Source organism: Plasmodium malariae (genome assembly GCF_900090045.1).
Source record: "Plasmodium malariae genome assembly, chromosome: 13".
Taxonomy (NCBI): Eukaryota; Apicomplexa; class Aconoidasida; order Haemosporida; family Plasmodiidae; genus Plasmodium; species Plasmodium malariae.
Genome location: NC_041787.1, coordinates 1,217,923 through 1,237,220, shown reverse-complemented (window position 1 = coordinate 1,237,220; position 19,298 = coordinate 1,217,923). Strand labels below are relative to the sequence as shown.

Sequence of the window (19,298 nt, the reverse complement as noted above, 5' to 3'; positions counted from 1 at the left end):
ACCAAGTCGTGTATTAAAACTTCGTATTAATTTTTCAACCTTAAATGAACGCATAAAAAATATATGCACATATTTATAGGTACATACTTATGTGCACATATTTATATACGTACATACTTACATATGTGATATAAGCATCTACCTATGCGAAGGTACACGTGCATATGTATGCAGCTGAAACGTAGGATAACAAAATAAGGTATACAAAAGTAATAATGAATTATATCGAAAGAAACAAGATTGAGACAATTTATAAGGACGATTACACAGATTTCACAAGACTAAGCGATTTTGAAGTTTTTACAAAAGATATTTTAGTGAGTTTAAAAAAATTAAATATTATAGAAACCAAAAGGAAGTATGAAGATAAATATGCTTTTATAAATGATGAGAATAGAACAAATCCTTTAGCTCCACTATCATTAATTATAGCAGTTGAGGACACATGTAACTTTTTGAAAAAAATTATAAAAAAAGAGTATGTTATAAAATTAAATTATATTTATTATCCTCATAATAAATGTCAGCATATTATACCTATTAACAATAATAGTTCCTATAATATTTATAATAAAAATATTACAATTGTAAACTCCTTTTATTGTTTGCATGGAAATTTAAATTGCTCTGAGATTACTTTATTCCCAGCTCGGACTTTTCCCATACAGAGATTTTTTTTTGGTACATTTTATTTTACCCTCCATGCTTCCCCACCTTATTCGGAAGTTTTGTGTTACTTGTGTCTGTGGTTAACCTAGAATTTTTGCCTCATTTTGTCCAAACTTTTGTCTTATTTTTCCCCTATTTTTATCTCGTTTTGATGCCAATTTTTTACGTCTTTATTTTATTTTATTTTTTTTTTATTTTTATTTTTTTTTTTTTTTACCTGTCCGCCAGTCAACGAATATGTCGAGCTAGAGATCGTAGACAAGAGCAACACAGATGATGAAAAAAGTATCAGTATGGATAATTTTTCAATAAGTAATTTAATACTGAATAGTTTAAAACTAAGTCTTAGTGAATTAGGTATATCCTTACCTACATTTGTCGTAATAGATAAGAACAGTCATATATATCAAGGGCATTTCTATACTAGTGACTATACGTACTATAAGTGTGTGAATCCACATGTAACCATTCATAAAAGGTGGTATCCTCTTGAGGATACCAAGGAGCACTACGAGGAAAGGGGTAAGGATGAGAATAAAATAACAAGTAAAACTATAAGCGAAAATGAAAGTAAAATTATAAGCGAAAATGAAAGTAAAACTACAAGTAAGAGTGAAAGTAAAACTACAATAAAAATCGAAAGTAAAAGCGCAAGCAAAAGCTGTAGAGATATTTTTAGGAATTCACATAACGTATGCAGAAGTGCAAAAGGGGAAAATTACGTTTCTGTATATAAAGGCACAGGATTTGAAGCAAATTATCATTCTTTTAAATTTTATAATTATTTTAAAAGTTTTACATTTGACCAATTAGTGGCACTGTTTAGCTTATTTATTTACTTATCAAATCTAAAAGGAAAAAATATATATAATATAAATGTACATATAAAAAATATTTATTTAATTGATAAACCGCAAAATTTTAGTATATCTAGACCTATAGATTTAAAAAATAAGAAATACAATTTATTAAAAAGAATATATAGACAAAATGGAAGACAAAAAAAGGGGTATAAAAGTAAAGTGTATCTCTTTAAAAATAAATATGAACTGAATAGCTATAACAAAAATAATTATGCACACATATATTTAAACAATATTTATAATCACATTAAAAAGAAGAGGTACTATGGAAGAAGGGTTTTCCTCTGCTATTTGAGCAAACCGTTGAATGGGCACGCGTGTAAGGGCAGTGGCATTGTCAAAACTGAAAATGTGGATGATCATAATGATTACAGAATGGATAGTCGTAATGCTGAAATTACTGGTGGATGTATTGACAACATTACCGATGGACGTATGGACAACATTACCGATGGACGTATGGACAGCATTGCCGATGGACGTATGGACAGCATTGCCGATGGACGTATGGACAGCATTGCCGATGGACGTATGGACAGCATTGCCGATGGACGTATGGACAGCATTGTTGATGGATGTATGGACAGCATTGTTGATGGATGTATGGATAGAATTACAGATATCCACAGTGATGAGGGTAATTATAATTATCTGGACGCCATTTTAAAAAGAAATAAAGAGAACATAGCCATACGCATATACCTTTATAATATTAAAAATCCCCTTTTCAGTAAACCAAATTATGTAATAAGTAATTTTAAAAAAATAAAACTAACAAGTGTATTATCAGATTATGGAACGGATGATATCGATGATAATGATGAAGACCCACATCATTTTTCTGACACGTCCATGTTATTTTATTCATGTTCATCTACATATAATTATGTATTAAATAATGAAAAAGGAGTAATGAAAAAAAAAACAACTTTTGAAGAAATCAATAGGTTATATAACAATTTAAGATGCCATAAAAATATGCCCAAGCAGGACAGTAATCTTTACCTATCCATTTATATCCTAAATTTCATAAATAACATGCAGCATAAAATTATTGGTAGTAGCAGTAATGGGGGTAAGACTACCGGCAGAAGTAGTGATAAAAATGGAGGTAAATGCTGCAGTAAGAGGAACAGAAAAAACAAAATAATCAACATGTGGAAAATAAGGTTTATCAACAATGACAAGTATAAAGGGAAGAACAGTTATTTGCTAAAGAATATCTTGCGGTTGTATTATAATGAATTACTGGATCTAAAGAAAAAAAGAAGCGAAAACACCAAGTCGTATAGTAACGGTATTCTATCCATGCAAAATTATTTTATTCAATGTTTACCCTTGAAAAATAAGGAGTGGTTGAGAGATAGGGACCTAGCCGCCTTCAGCGGCTTCAACATTGAAGAAGAATCAACTAGATATTACATCGACAAAATTTTAAATAACATGTTTAGCACGAACAAAAAAAGGATATATAATTGGGAGAACAGAAATGTTAGAAGAGGGTATTATGGGAATAGTACCATTTGTAGTGCTTGTGCTATGGGTATGAATAAACTTATTTCCTCAAATTATAACGTGAGTGCTTTCAGTAGTTCTTTTGTAAAAAGAGAAAATTATGAGTCCTTTTACACAAATGAAATACTAGCGCATAATAATAGTTCCAGAATTACACTCAAAGGGGCGTGTGATACGGTAAATACTAGCAGTACCGTAGTTAACAATGATGGTAGTTGTATAAACAGTGGAGTTCCCTTAAACAATGGGAGTCACCTAAACAATGGGAGTCGCCTAAACAATGGGAGTCACCTAAACAATGGGAGTCGCCTAAACAATGGGAGTCACCTAAACAGTGGGAGTCACCTAAACAATGGGAGTCGCCTAAACAATGGGAGTCACCTAAACAATGGGAGTCGCCTAAACAATGGGTGTCGCCTAAACAGTAGTAACATCTACAGCAACGGAAACAGAGATGATGATAACATGTACGACAAGTCCAAGGGGGATTATGACAGATTGTTCAAAATGGATAATGCACATGTGTATCTGTTTTTAGGAAAAAACGATAATTTTATAAAAAAAAGAGATTCCATCTTTAGAAAACAAAAACAAAAAAAGCGAAAAAATGGAAAAGGCAGAAAAGGTGAAATAGATGGGAAAGATTACTTGAACTTTAAAAAGAAAAATTTTAAAGAGAAAAAAGAAGAAAAGGAAGAAAAAGATAAAGTAGAAGATAAAGAGAAAGAAAAGGAGGAAGAAAATGTACAGCAAATTATAAAAGATTTTTTAACAATTAAGGAAAAATATTTCCTGTGCCATCAAGAAGAAAAAATATCCATTTTATTTTTCTATTTAATTAGTCATTCAAGTAATATAAAAACTTTTTATTATATTTGGAATCAGTTCTTTGACAACATAAGAAATAAATATGAAAATAATGAATACATTTTTAATGATTATTTATTTTTATCATATGGTCCTCGAAATATTTATTCTTATTCATGTTCAATCCTCTCTCAGTATATTAAAGCATTAAATATATCAACACAACAATTTAAAATTAACGAAATAAAAAATCATTTAAAACAAAAGAAAACATTAAGTTTTTTTTGTAATGATAGTGATAACTCTTTGTTGAATTATAATCTTAACTTTGATGATGATCCAAATATGAATGAGAATAATGATGCTTCTACAGCAGTTGTTACACAAAATAAGAGTAATACATCATCAACTATTGCTAAAAAAAATATATCTAAAGAGACCGTCTTTCCTTCCTTCGATCTGAATGATGCTACAACTGCAAGTAATAAAAAAAGTATAGGTAATAAAACGGAGAGTAGCCCCAATTTTGAGTTAGCCTATATTAAAGGCAGTGAAGAATGTATACCCAAGAGTAGTGGTCAGTATGCCAAGGTGGAAAAGGACTCTACTAGCAACAGTGTAATCAGTAACATTGTAAATAGTGGAAATATTACTAAAGGAGGTACTGGTGGTGGCATTGTATCCCTGAGCAATCCCATACTTCATAGAGGTCAAAACGTAAGTAATAGAGACAAAAACATTAGTAAAGTAAGCAGTATAGAGCACATTAAAAAGTGTAAAGAAGACGCGAACAATTGTGGTGGTATGCCTTTCCCAATTGAAAAGGTAAGGAATGATGTAAGTGTGGGAAAAAAAAAAAAAAAAAAAAAATTGATTATATCGAATTTTTTCCCATATCCTTTAAACAATATGGAATTATTTATAACTAAAAATAATGGAAGTACGAAAGAAGTTAATGATCAAGACGATATGATTACATTAATTCATGAAATATTAAAATATAATAATAAAAAAAAAAATTATAATTTTAATGATTTTATTAAATGGTACAGAATGAATATTGGAAAAATATATACTTCACAAAATGTGTTAAAATATTGTTATAAATGTATAAAATATAGTTATTTTGTTAATATAGATATAAATTATATAAAAGATAAATATAAAGAAATAAAAAATAAATATTATACGAATGAAGATTATTTAAAAAATATGTTTGACTATGTAAAAAAGAATTATGATTATATCAAAAAAATTAAGTGTCCATTTAATACTTTTTTTGTCGGTGAATTAAACTTAGACAATTTATTAAATTTAAGTATTTTAGATTTGTTGGAATGTGCATTTAAAGTATTTTTTATTTCTTATATTAATTCTGTTATGAGCTCAAAACTTATTTACTTAAAGAAAATGCAAAATGTACTCTCAAAAATGTTTAATATTATAAAAAATATTCATAAGAAAAAAAAAAAAGAAAGGAAAAAAAAAAAAGAAAATCTATTTTTGAAATCGCTAATAGACAAAAGTAAAGCTGAGGAGCAGTTAACAAATAGGGACAAAAACTTTCATCATCATGATCAGCATGATTATCATCGCGCAACCTTTCTACGAATGAACATCATGACATATAAAGATTCGTCTGGTTCGAAATGTACCAAGGAAGACAGAATATCGGGTGCACCTAATGAAAACGAAGAAGAATCCACGGTGATACAAAAAAAAGTAAATAATGAGGGAGGTGGTTTTTGCACCGTTAAGGTTAACGTGGAAAGGGAGACAGACGGAAGAAATGATGGATATAATAATGGAAATATTAACGGAAATAATAATATAATTGGTAACTACATTAAAACGGAGGAACAAGTACAAAAAATACGGGATAACGCAAACGACTCAGAAAAGAATAGCAGTGATAATAATGTAGATACAAACTACAAGGAGCAAAATTTAAATTATAAAAATGGTTTTAATATTAACAAAGAAGAAAACTATTTTAAGAATTATTGTATTTGCCCTGAAAAAAAGAAAAGAAATATGCCTCCTTATAGTGATACGAATTTTTCGAGGGAAATTCGAAGGACATACAAAAAGAGATACAAAATAATTTTTAATAAAAAGCTATTTCATTTGTTTGAGAAATGTGAAGAATTATTTAATAAAGGCATGTGGCTGTTTCAAATTTTTAATAGCAATTTAAATGAAAAAAGAATTTTTAAAATAATAAATACAATACTGGAATCAGAAGAAAAAGAAATTCTTATTAAGCCAAAATATGAAAAATATTTTTATAATTTTATAAAAAATATGTGTTTAAATGAAAATAATAAAAATAATATATTCGATAAAAAATTAAATAACAGTAACTCAAAATTTCAAAAAATAAATAGAACTATATCTTCAAGAAATTTACCTAAAACTATAAAGACAAAGAATACCAAAATACCCATGACAAATAATAGCCCCTCTTATCAAAATTTTGGCGTATCAGTAAAAATTAAAAAAAATGAATCTCTAACTTCCCAGACTAGTGATCAAAATAATATGCTCAACAAAGACAAGTTATCCCTTTTATTGCATTCAAATAATAAAGAGCAGAATATTCAGGAATGCATTATGGATTATGTAGACTATAGTTTTAACGACCCATTTTATAGCAACCCCGCCAGGATGTACTGCAGCATCAGTCCAATTGACACAACCGTTTCGTTTATCAAAACGTCTCCAATTTTGTGATCTGTGCTTTTGTTCTTTTGAAAGTAATCGACTTTTTTTTTTTTTTATATGCGATGAATTTTTATTCGTTTGTTTACATTCCCACCTGAATTTTTTAGCCCCTGATTTATAGCTATTTTTTTAATTAATTTTTTTTTTGAAGTATAAATTTTTTTTCAACATACACTTCGTTTTCGGCGTGCATGTTTTTTCGACGTGTATATATGTGTGTATGTTAATTATATGTGCATTTTTTTTTTTTTTTTTTTTTGACTTTTTCCACTAGCCTTTACACACATATATGTGAGCATGCATTTAGGTGGACACGTATGTTGTAGATACCAATTTTGTACAAGTTATGTAAATTTTTGAGTTCATTTTAAAAAAGAAAAAAAAAAAAATAATGAGAGTTTCTTGTTTGGGTGTGTAAAAGGAAAATGTACTAAATAAAACTATTCAAAGGTAATATATGAACATAAAAATTTGTCGTACATATATATATGTGCGTGTATATAATGCTAAACAAGATAATTAAACAGATCCTTAGCGACGCAATGATCAATACATATATACAATTCTTCATACTGCCCTAAGCAATTCCCTTTGTTATCAGTTCTAGCTTTTACTCTACTCACACAATTTTGATATTCATTCACTGGTCGAACACATTTCACTGCACATTTTTTTTCTAACTCAATTCGTGGGTCAACAGTTCTTTCTTTCTCATCCCTCTCCTTGAATTTGGGATAACGTACAAAAAATTCAGCATTGTATGGGTACGACATTGCTTTTTATATATGTGTTTTATGTATATATTTATGTGCGCTTCAAATCTTTTTCATATTAAAGCAAATATTCTCTTTCCCCTAGCCTTCCTACAGTTATCTATAACTCATAAAAATGGATCTAATAATGGTCGTATTTATGTATTTATCTATTTATTTGTTTTTCTATTTACATATATATATATATATATATATATAATGTGCAAAGTAATAATTATGTTAACTATGTAATTTTTTTTTTTTTTTTTGGAAAAAATTAAACCCAGTTTCTCATACAAAAAATTATTATGTGAATTATTCGTAATATCCGTCAATGCAATAAAATGATTTCGTTATATTGTAGCTGTACACCAATGAGAAACAAATGTGCATAAGAATACAAAAAAGGTATAGCATTCGTATATGAGCATTACGCATGTACCTACGTTTGGACGTCTTATGTATTTATGGATGTATATATGCATACATAAAACAAAAAAGCAGTAATTAACGGTTTTGCGGCAAAAAAAGCTTATTAACAAGTTTATGGTAAAATAGCATACTAACATGTTTATGGTAAAATAGCATACTAACATATTTATGGCAAAATAGCACATTAACAGTTTTTTGCAAAAACGTGCAAAATTGTTTGTATAAAACAAAACACATTCAAATATTTTGTAAAAAAGCGATGATATGTAAGCTTATACTTACAAAAATAAATTAAAACGAATTAAAATAAAATGAATCGTACTAGTACAACTAAGTTATCCTTCAAGGCACAATGTAAAACTCAGATTTCTTTTTTTTTTTTTTTTTTTTTTTTTTTTTCGGTTTCAAAATTAAACTTTTGAAAATATTCTGAAGAATGCTTAGTAGCAAGCGAATAAGCGAATGTATAAATATGCATACATGCTTATATTTACATATATATATATATATATATATATATATATATATATATAACTTTACATGTATTTATATACATATATTTACATACTGTATTGCATACATTTCCATGTTTGTATATATATATATATATATGTGTGTGTGTACGCAAATGTAAGTTTATAAAAATGTGTATATAGGTATGTTTATATGCGCATGTTTACATTTATCTCATGAAAATGAGGCGTACATGGAGCAAACGACAGAGGAACTTATAAGCCAATAAACCAATTAAGATTTAGTAGCATATATATATATTAACATATACATAATTATAAACCCACGCGCACACCTAACGCGTTAATATGGGTATAGGGCGCAAATTAATTTATTGCCAGTTTTTCCTTTTCATATGTTTTATTCTTCATTATATTAAAGCAATATATAACTATAGTGCACTTCCCAAGAACAATGAAATTTCAAGTAGTAAACTAATTGCTAACTTGAAAGGACACCATTGGACTGTGAAAAAAAAAAGTAATAAAGTTAAAAGGAAATGTTCTAGGTATACTAATATTAGTTTTCCTTTAAATGTTGGATGGAAATGCAAAAAAAAAAAAAAAAACATGAAATGGCTTTATAAAAATACATCATGCATTGGTGAGAGAGAAATTTTGTTACTACCTCGTAACCATTTGCTAAGGCAGAATTTTTTTTTTTTTTTTTTTTTTTTTTTTTTTACATACATAAAAAATAAGGACAAAAAAAGAAACACCTACTACTATCCCCTTCCCTACAAAAAAGAAAAAAAAAAAATTGAAGTGAAAATTAAACATACTTCAAGAAGGGGCGAAAGTAGCAACGACGGTAACAGTGAAGCACCTAAGGAGAAGGAAGTGGACCAAGTAGACCAGTTGGACAAAGAAAAGGAAAAAAAACAAATAACTTTAATAGAAAATGTTAAAAAGAAGCTATTAAAAATTGAATACATTGACGAAAATAACGAAAGTAGTGATATTGTGTTAAAAATACACATAAAGGGCAAACTGAGAGAGGACTACTATGATATGTGTGTAAAAAAATATAAAGAAAAAAAATTAAAAGAAAACAAATATGAGTATTCCTATTTGAAGGATATACCAGTGAACAGTTTAATTAATTATGTAGATCAAAATGATTACTTTAAAATTTTTTTAAAATACGTCAATGAAGATATTATAAAAGTTTACAAAGGTATAAAGAAATTACATTTAATAGGAGCACCCCGATTATTAAATAAAATTGACCATATGAACATAAGTAAGTTTAATGATATAGTACTAAATTTTTCTATTGACAAATTTCCTACTATTAAATTTCTGAAGTCGTACCTCAATTTAGACCTAACTGTTAAAATACCTCCATACGAGAAAGGAAACGCTTTTAAAGAATTCTTAAAAATTGTTCAAAATGAAAATGAAGTTGCTATAAATTCAGACCACAGTCATAAAGTAGAATGGAATAATGATGTATATATAAACATTTTACGAGGATGGGTTTACAGCTTTAATGATATCTATTATGATGAGTATTGTAAAGTTAACACGGATAGGAGAAATACTCACAGAAAAATGGTGCAAGGAGCAACTCAAAATAAATGTCCTATTGATGATAAAAAATATGCAGTAGAAAAAAAATACAGGATAAATGAAGAATTGAATATCATAGAGAATAACAAAATTAACGATTTAATAGATATAGATAAGGACGAAGAGAACTTTATTAACAATTCAAATAATTATGAAGAGAACACTTTAACAAATGTTCATAATGCAAATGAAGAAAATTTATTTAATGAGACAAATGATAAGGATAATGAGAGTAGAAGATACTACTACGACGAATATTTGAAAAATGCAGATTTTTCAAATTATTTTAAACAAGGATATTTGTTACCCAATGATATTATTCAAATGAATAATGCAACTATATTGATAAAAGAAAATTATAATCCTCTTGGTTTTAATGAATCCTTAATCGGTATGAACAAGAATCAAAAAAAAAATATAACTGTCTATTTACCCATAAGTTTATTTAAGGATTATTTTCAAAAAAATAATTTAACACTTGATAAGAATAAAGATCAACAAGTTATAAATCTCAAGGAAATTAATAAAGAAAGTATAAGTAAATTTAGAGAAATTATTTATACAGAAATTAAAAAATTAAAAAATAATAGAACACTTCAAAAATTGGAAAATATTTTAAAGACCAATGAAAATAAATTTTTTGACAGCAATACATTAGAACAGTCGCTCAAGAAAGGGAACGAAAATGGTGAACAGGATGGTCGGGAGGAACGCGTCGAATCAGAAAGGAATAGTAAGCAGACCAGTAGAAGTAGAGCATCAGAAGAATCAGTGGAAGCAAAGGAGACAAAGGAGATAAAGGAAGCAGAGTATTATATTGCAAATAAGGAAGAAGACATTGAATATATTTTAAATGATAACAGCGTTTTATTTGATGAAGAGGAAAGTGACGAAAAGGGCGAACCGAATGGGAGGAGCGAACCAAACGAGTCAGGTGAGTCAAGCGATCCAAGTCGATTGGACAAACCAAACGATCCTAGTGAGCCTTACAAAAGAGACGAGAAACTACATTTTCTTGAAAACTTCGACAAGTATGTGGAGGAACTACTAAATGAAGATATTAATTCTCTTGACGATAAATTATATTACAATAGAAGTGGTGAAACGACGAAAATCCTTCAAAACATATGCGACCCAAGTGAGTACGAGACTGAAAAAAATACAGACGACAGTTTAAATGATTACATATTGGGGAAAAGTGATTTAATAAAATGTGTGTTAGAAGTAGAAATATTAGATATTAAAATAAGAAAAAAAGGAAATGAAGATATAAATGATTATGTTTTAAAGAAATATAATAAGACTATTGATGAGTTGTATGAAGATATTGAAGGAAGAGCTATGAAGGACATTCAAGGTAAATGTGTCGACCAAAGAAGAATGGAAGCATATAAAAAATTAATGGAAATTACTACTTTAAATATACCGATAACATTATTTCGTGCACAAGGTAAAAGGTTGTATGATAATTATTTAAGAAAACAGAAAATGAAAAAGAGTGTAAATGATAAAGATAACCACCAAATATTAGATTTTGAAGAATTTATTAAAAAATCACAAAAAGAAATATATGATCAAATTAAATTTTCTTTTATAGTTAAATCAATATTTCAAAATTCAAAGTTAAAAGTAAATTATGAACATATAATTAGAGATGTTATAAGGACATTAATTAAAACACCTACAAATAATGTACAGTCATTAATAAAAAAAATTTATACAGTACACCAAGCACAATGCGTCCTGGATTTTGTTTCTCTAAATTCTAATATTTCATTTGATATAAATCATAATTCATCCTTAAATTTTTCGGTCAGTCTAAAAAAAGGGTCTAGTTACACAAAAGAAGAATTTCTAAATGATGACCAACAGTCAGCTAGCGATCCACGTAAAAGCAGGGAACAGTTATCATCATATCGTGATGGGACAAATATAAATGAAAAAAATAGCAACACTGTAAATACCCCAAATGATAATGATGATAAGATCAGCAGTGGTAGCAGTGATGGTGATAATAGCAATTGTGATAAGATCGATTGTGATACTCCACGTACACAAAAAATTTTTAACTTCACCAATGAATCAAATTTTGTCATCGAGAAAAAAAAGGAAAACAACGAAAATGTTGAATTAGAATACTACACTTTTAAGAAGGGCGCAAATTATACCAAGTTTTTTCAAGAAAGATCCAAAAAAAGTTGACACCAAATATAGTTAGAAGCCCCTACACATATGTACTTACATATATGTGCATATATATATATATATATATATATAAGCGTAAATGTATATGTATATACGTAACTATTTATCCATCTGTTATGTAATTCTATTTATTCCACATTTCGCTAGTTCAGTGTAACAATTTCATTTTATCGGTGTAATTACTTTTTTGGATGCTTACACAGGCATTTCACTAGAGTGCTCAAGTTTTGAAGGAAAAAATATAATAAGGGGAGGGAGTACCACAGATTTGCCTTTAATATATAAAAGCATTTAGCGTAATATGTGTTTACTTTTTCTTCAAATACGTAATCGAATTTATATATATATATATATATATATATATATATATACATGTATATGTGTTCATTTGAAAGTATAGTATCTGTTCATTCCATATATTACTATATTTTTAAAACAGTCCAGCTAATTTTCTCATATTACAATCAGAAAATATATTTTTTTATTCTTCATTGTTTTATGGAATGTTATTTATATAATTTCTTTTTTTTTTTTTTTTTAATTCGTAAAGTTTATATTTGCTAATAATGTTGGAATAAAATAAAAGAAAAAAAAAAAAAAAAAAAAAAAAAAAAAGCCCACTATATCCATATGATTGAATTTTCCATACTTTTTAATCATTTTATGTTATATGTATAATATATATATGTAATTTTTTATATCCTTTTTTTCTTTTTGTGCCGTCATTACTTGCCGAATCTTTTAAATATATAATTCTTTGGTGCCATATATATATATATATATATATATATATAAATAATATATATATGTTTAAATATACATTATATTTATACGAGTTATCACCATTAACCTTTCCCCAGTATATATTAAACACTTCTATATATAATACGTTATTTTATGTTCATGCTCCCTTTTTAATTTGGTCATTTTATTTTTATATATAATAGTAAGTGCATATAAATATACGCACATAATAATTTATGTATACTTATATATAAATTTATAAGTATATATTTATTTATATATATATATATATATTTTTTTTTTTTTTTTTTTTTTTTTTTTTTTTTTGCATGTGGTTTCTTTATTTGAACTTAAGGCTGATAATTTCTTATAGAAAAGTTTTTTTTTTTTTTTATTTTATTACTTCTTTTTTAAAGAAGTAAAAAGAGTTAATTAAAACAATTATGGATATATATATTTATTTATTTACTTATACATATATTTATATTTACATTTAAACGTACATTTATACATATATATATATGTATATGCATATGTATATATAATATTTACCATTATATAAGATGTAGTTGCTCTGGAACGTGAAAAATTTTCACTAGGAACCCTTAAAAAACAAAAAAAATAAAGACTTTTTTTAACCGTTATGATTTTTTTAAAATAATAAATAATTAAATATATAAATATAAATACATATATATATATATATATATATATATATATAATGAAAATTTCTACAATGTTTTCTTCTTTCATTTTTTAAGTATATATTTTGTTTATTTGAGTATAAAGTAAGCATTTTCTAAGAAAATGATACCATGCTTGTGTTTGTATTATATCAACTTGATTATTATAGTTTATTTATTAGAAGTTTCATTTTCTTTTTGTGATGTAACTAATAATAAAAAGAACATAAAATCAAATGGATATAATGGAAAGACAAATTACATTCATGTTATAAAAGGAACACAACCAATTTTATCTGGTAATTTTTTACATAAAAAAAATTTAGGATTGCTAAAAAAATATAATGACCATAATAATGAATTAAGAATAGGTGAAAACGGTTTGGGGGAAAAAGAAAGAAAAGTTAAAGGAAAGAAAGAAGGAGCGATTGAAGGTAAAGCCAAAGTAACGGATGAAGGTAAAACCAAAGTAACGGATGAAAGTAAAACCAAAGTAACAGATGAAGGTAAAACCGAAGTAACAGATGAAGGTAAAACCGAAGTAACGGATGAAAGTAAAACCAAAGTAACAGATGAAGGTAAAACCGAAGTAACAGATGAAAGTAAAACCAAAGTAACGGATGAAAGTAAAACCAAAGTAACAGATGAAGGTAAAACCAAAGTAACAGATGAAAGTAAAACCAAAGTAACAGATGAAGGTAAAACCAAAGTAACAGATGAAGGTAAAACCAAAGTAACAGATGAAGGTAAAACCAAAGTAACAGATGAAGGTAAAACCAAAGTAACAGATGAAGGTAAAACCAAAGTAACAGATGAAGGTAAAACCAAAGTAACAGATGAAAGTAAAACAAAGTAACAGATGAAGGTAAAACCAAAGTAACAGATGAAGGTAAAACCGAAGTAACAGATGAAAGTAAAACCAAAGTAACAGATGAAAGTAAAACCAAAGTAACAGATGAAGGTAAAACCAAAGTAACAGATGAAGGTAAAACCAAAGTAACAGATGAAGGTAAAACCAAAGTAACAGATGAAGGTAAAACCAAAGTAACGGATGAAAGTAAAACCAAAGTAACAGATGAAGGTAAAACCAAAGTAACAGATGAAGGTAAAACTACGGGTAGAGATAAAGAACAAACGAAAGATGGCAATTTAGGGAACCCAAAAAATGTGGAAGAAATCATTAAAGAAAAAAATAATACTATCAAGAGGAATAAAAATAACAACACAGAAAATGTTACGACGTTATTGAATGAATTCAAAATTGAAAAAAAGGACATGCAAGAAGAAATAGATGTAAGTCCTAACCAAGATGACAGAGTAAAAAAAAAAGAAATTTCAAACGAACAAGAAATGTATGTAGAAAAAAAAGAGGAAGAGAAGGCACTTGTTAATATAAGTGAAATTAAAAGTATAGATGAAGATATAGTAAATAGACAAGAACATATTACAACAAATAAAGGAGTTGTAACCAAAAAAAATGCAGTTCATATAAATAATGATATGAATTCAAAAAATTTCATACAAGCAGCAAATTATTACATACCAAACGCAAAACATTATATTGTGAAAAAATTACAAAAGAAAAATCTTGATTCTAATAAGAGGCCTAACGTGAAAAAAGAAATATCAGATAAAGAGCAAGTAACTGGAACAGAGGGGACTAGTACTGCAATTGTAAACGTAAATATTGATGACGCTGAAAAGTATGTGTTACTACGGGATGAGTACGTTGACAAGAAAGATAATGTAAATGTATACAGCATGAATGATATCAACACAACATTAAATAGTATAAGTAAAGAGGTAGGAGAACAAGTGGGCAAAGAAGTAGGAAGTGAACTAAAACAGAATAAGGAAGCTAAACAAAGTAAGATAGTAAAAAAGAATAAGGTATCTAAGAGGAAAAAAGTAGCTAAAAAGAATAAAGTAGCTAAAAAGAATAAAGTAGTTAAAAAGAATAAGGAAGCAAAACCGGATGAAGGAGCTCAAGTTAATAAAGAAACGGAGCTAAGTAATGAAAGAATGCAAGTAGAAAAAAAAGAGCTTGAAGAAAAAGAACAGAGGAAAGAAATCCAAATTAACGCAGACAAAAATCTAAACAGAGAAAAACGAATGAGCGAACATTTTGAAGAACTGCTATATGATGATGATGAGGAAGAGGAAGATTTTGACGAAGAGGATGAGGAAGATGATAATGTAGTGGACACCGAGGATGAGGTGGTATATGAAAACGTGGACGAAGAAGAAGAAGAGGAGGAGGAGGACATCGAAGAAGTAATAAACAAGCACCTTGATGAACTGGAGGAACTGGAGGATTTTATGTTCAGTGGAAGTAGTAATGACTTCAGTGATATCAGTAATAATAATAATAGTAACAATAATGATAGTAACAATAATGATAGTAATAATAATGATAGTAATAATAAAGATAGTAATAAAAGTAGTATTGACGGTAGTTCTGATATAAGTAGTAGTGTTAGCAGCAGTGGTGATATTAGTAGTATCGTTAGCAGCAGTGGTGATATTAGTAATATCGTTAGTAGAAATGGAGATATTAGTAGTATCCTTAGCAGTAATGGAAATATTAGTAGTATTGTTAGCTGTAATGGTGATATTAGTAGTATCTTTATCGGCCTTGATAATAGCAGTAGTGGGAATATTAGAAGCGTTAGTAGTTGCCGCATTGCGGGAGAAACTAGTGAAAAAGAATACGGGAAAAGGGATAGATTTTGCTATAAGACTAAATACACGAATGTGTACGTAAAATATAAAAATGAGTTAAAGCTTTATAATAAGAAATTAAAAGAAAATGATTTGAATGATTATTATGATAAGATCATTAAAAGTAGGGAGTTAGTAGATTTAAATTATAAGAATGAATATGTATTAAAAATGAAATATCATAAAGGTTATGATATATCTCTAAACAATTTGCATATAGTAAATGAACAAAAAATAAGAGAAAAGTTATATTCCAATTTTGTAGCTTCTAGTAATGAAGAAGATAATGCTACATTTCAAGAAGTATGTTATTATGCAGATTTAAGTAAAATAGATATTGATCCAATTATGTTTAAAGAATATTATTTAAAATCGAGTGTATGTGATGGAGAATATTTACCTTTAAAAAGTACACTAATTGAAAAAATCTGTTTTTTATCAAATCATTTAAAGAAAAATCCATATGTTAATAGAATAAAGATAACAAGTAAGAAGTCTATTTTATATCGTTTATTTTTAAATATAATAAAAACATTTAAAAGGTTGTCTGTGAAACAGTGTATTAAGAATGTAGAAGATTCAAACTTACTTGATATATTATTTCTTCTAAATGAAGAAATTGTGGAAGAATCTAAAACAGAACATAACATAGGGAAATGTTTAAATAATATAATAGAAAGACATAAACAATGGTATGATTTAATAAATTTTATTATTACAATTATGTTTGGTTGTGCAACATATTTAAAAGAGCATTACTACTTAACGACAGAAGAAAAAAATGAAATAATTGTAAAAGAACGAATAGTAGATTTACCTATATTTGATTATCTCAATACAAATATTATAGATATTTTTGTACCTATTAATTTTGAAATGAAATTTGATATAGATTTACTTAAAGATATTTCAGATGCTTCTGATGAAAAAAGAAAATTATATCAAACATGGTATGTTTGTTATTTATTTACACATAAAGTATATCTTTTATGCAAAATGTGGAATTTATTAAAAAAATGGGAGACCTCGAAATTTGTTCCTCACCCATGGTATATAGTTCATGTTGGAAGTATATTAGCACCACAAATAGTTAACTTGCATAATATTGATGAAGATAAATATGTTTATTTTAGATATATTGATCCAATTCAACTTTTTATATCTTTTAAAAGAAGTAAAAGGTATCCAATACCAAATTATGATAAAACAAAATTTCACTTAGTTGAAAATATTATCGCTTTTCAAGGTACAACTAGTCCTTTTATGTGGGTTTTTAATTTGATATATGAATTAATTTCTTATCCTTACTTAACAAAAGGAAAAGTACACAAAGCATATCTGTTTATTTTTAAACGAGTTGTAAAACCCTATTTACATGTGTTAAAGAAAGATATACTTAACGAAATTAATGATGAAAAATCAAAATATACAAAAGAAAATCCATATATTATTATTTTTACCGGACATTCTTTTGGTGCAGCTATGGCAAATATAAGTTCCTTTTATTTAACAAAAATACTGAATGTTAAAAATAATCCTAAAATAAAAATATATGCAATCACATTTGGAATGCCTATGTTTTATGATGATATATATTGTTATGAGTTTAGAAAGAGCGGCGTTATTACAAATAACATAAGTATTAATTATGATCCAGTACCTCTAATTATGGCAATTCCAGGCTTAAATGATTTCCATGACCCAGAAGAAGAAAAAAAATCTACAATAATGTTCAGAGTGGAAGATTTAAAGACTTTAAATTATGATTTTGGTAAAAATATTTTTAATGGAAATGAAATTTTTAGTAGTGAAAGGAATCAACCACGTTCCATGTTACATTTACTTACGAAATATGTTTTTAACAATATATTTATAGAATTAGGTGAACAGCATTTCTCGCAAACCCATTACTTTTTTTATTATGTATTCTTAACCCTTGTGTCCGGTTGGACAAATGAAGCTGAATGGGGTACTTATTTCTTGATTCCTTACTTCCTCTTTGATATTATTGATTTTTCTCATAACGAATTGATGACGAAGTCGCAGGAATCATACAAAAAGTATAAAGAAGATTTACTCAAAAAGTTGCAAGATAGTAAGAAATATAAAGGGGCGTAGAGCCAAGTGCGGCCAAAAGGAGCAAAATAAAACAAATTCAAATTTTCTAATTCATTATTTGTAACCAAGGTATAACGGTATATATATATATATAACATTTACATACATATGTAATGTATATGTATGTAACTTTTTTTAAATAAAAACACCCTTCAAATTAAGTTCATTTTATACAATGTTATATGTAGCTTAATTTTTAATTATAAAAAGCCTTATTTTTTTGTATAATTAATTAAATCTTTATTTAAGCATAATTTTTTTTTTTTTTTTTACATATTATAATTCTTAATAATTTTTTATATTTGTATGATTTTTAGTTTGTTTAATTTTTAATATTTTATTTTTTATACCTTCATTAAAGAAGATTATTTCAATGCTATACTTATGCTATACTATTATTATTTTATTTTTTTTCATTAAAAAAATGTGAATTTGTACATAAATTGTGTAATTTAAAAAACACAAAATTTTTTTCCTATTTTATTTTTGGAAATATGGAATTTTTCAATAACGAAAAAGTAAAAAAAGAGAAGTGCAGTCGTTAAGATAGCTTTTGCTGCGCATAAATAAATAAATATATATATATTTAAATATGTATGCCCCACACGTCTGCAAGGCGGAGTTATGCCAAAGGGAACAGGCGTTATTGCTACTAATAATGTGTCTCTGCCTATTTTGTTTAAACGTAAAAGCCTACATTCATACTTATCATATGCACACACACGTATATATATGTACATATATGTACTTCTATTTTGCGTGTGATTAAGGTATAATATTCGATATCTGCATGTGATAAGGATGGTCTCTTAAATTTTTTAGAATTTTTCAATTTTGGTATAACATATGCTGATGATTTAATGCAAAAGATGATAATGAGCACCACTTTAATTGACATAGTTGGTGATATACATGTATATATATGTTCGTGTTTTTGAAAGTAGCTTGCACGTTGTAATTAATATTTATTTACCCAGCAAG

At 27.2% G+C, this 19,298-nt stretch overlaps 4 protein-coding genes across 4 annotated transcripts; 3 read left to right on the top strand and 1 right to left on the bottom strand.

Moving 5' to 3' along the window:
• Positions 1-215: 215 nt before the first annotated feature.
• PmUG01_13033300 (conserved Plasmodium protein, unknown function) lies at positions 216-6,587 on the top strand (the record flags this gene model as incomplete). Its single annotated transcript, XM_029007316.1, has 2 exons — positions 216-681; positions 898-6,587. The coding sequence occupies 2 exons, from the start codon at positions 216-218 to the stop codon at positions 6,585-6,587; spliced, it is 6,156 nt and encodes a 2,051-aa protein (XP_028863718.1).
• A 497-nt stretch (positions 6,588-7,084) lies between these two features.
• Positions 7,085-7,351, bottom strand: PmUG01_13033200 (ubiquinol-cytochrome c reductase hinge protein, putative; the record flags this gene model as incomplete). Its single annotated transcript, XM_029007315.1, has 1 exon — positions 7,085-7,351. One exon carries the CDS (start codon positions 7,349-7,351, stop codon positions 7,085-7,087), a length of 267 nt encoding a protein of 88 aa, XP_028863717.1.
• Positions 7,352-8,583: 1,232 nt separating this feature from the next.
• PmUG01_13033100 (conserved Plasmodium protein, unknown function) lies at positions 8,584-12,048 on the top strand (the record flags this gene model as incomplete). Its single annotated transcript, XM_029007314.1, has 1 exon — positions 8,584-12,048. One exon carries the CDS (start codon positions 8,584-8,586, stop codon positions 12,046-12,048), a length of 3,465 nt encoding a protein of 1,154 aa, XP_028863716.1.
• A 1,554-nt stretch (positions 12,049-13,602) lies between these two features.
• On the top strand, positions 13,603-18,317 carry PmUG01_13033000 (lipase, putative; the record flags this gene model as incomplete). The annotated part of the gene is given in 2 exon segments (XM_029007313.1): positions 13,603-14,317; positions 14,332-18,317. The coding sequence occupies 2 exon segments, from the start codon at positions 13,603-13,605 to the stop codon at positions 18,315-18,317; spliced, it is 4,701 nt and encodes a 1,566-aa protein (XP_028863715.1).
• Between the last annotated feature and the right edge of the window lie 981 nt (positions 18,318-19,298).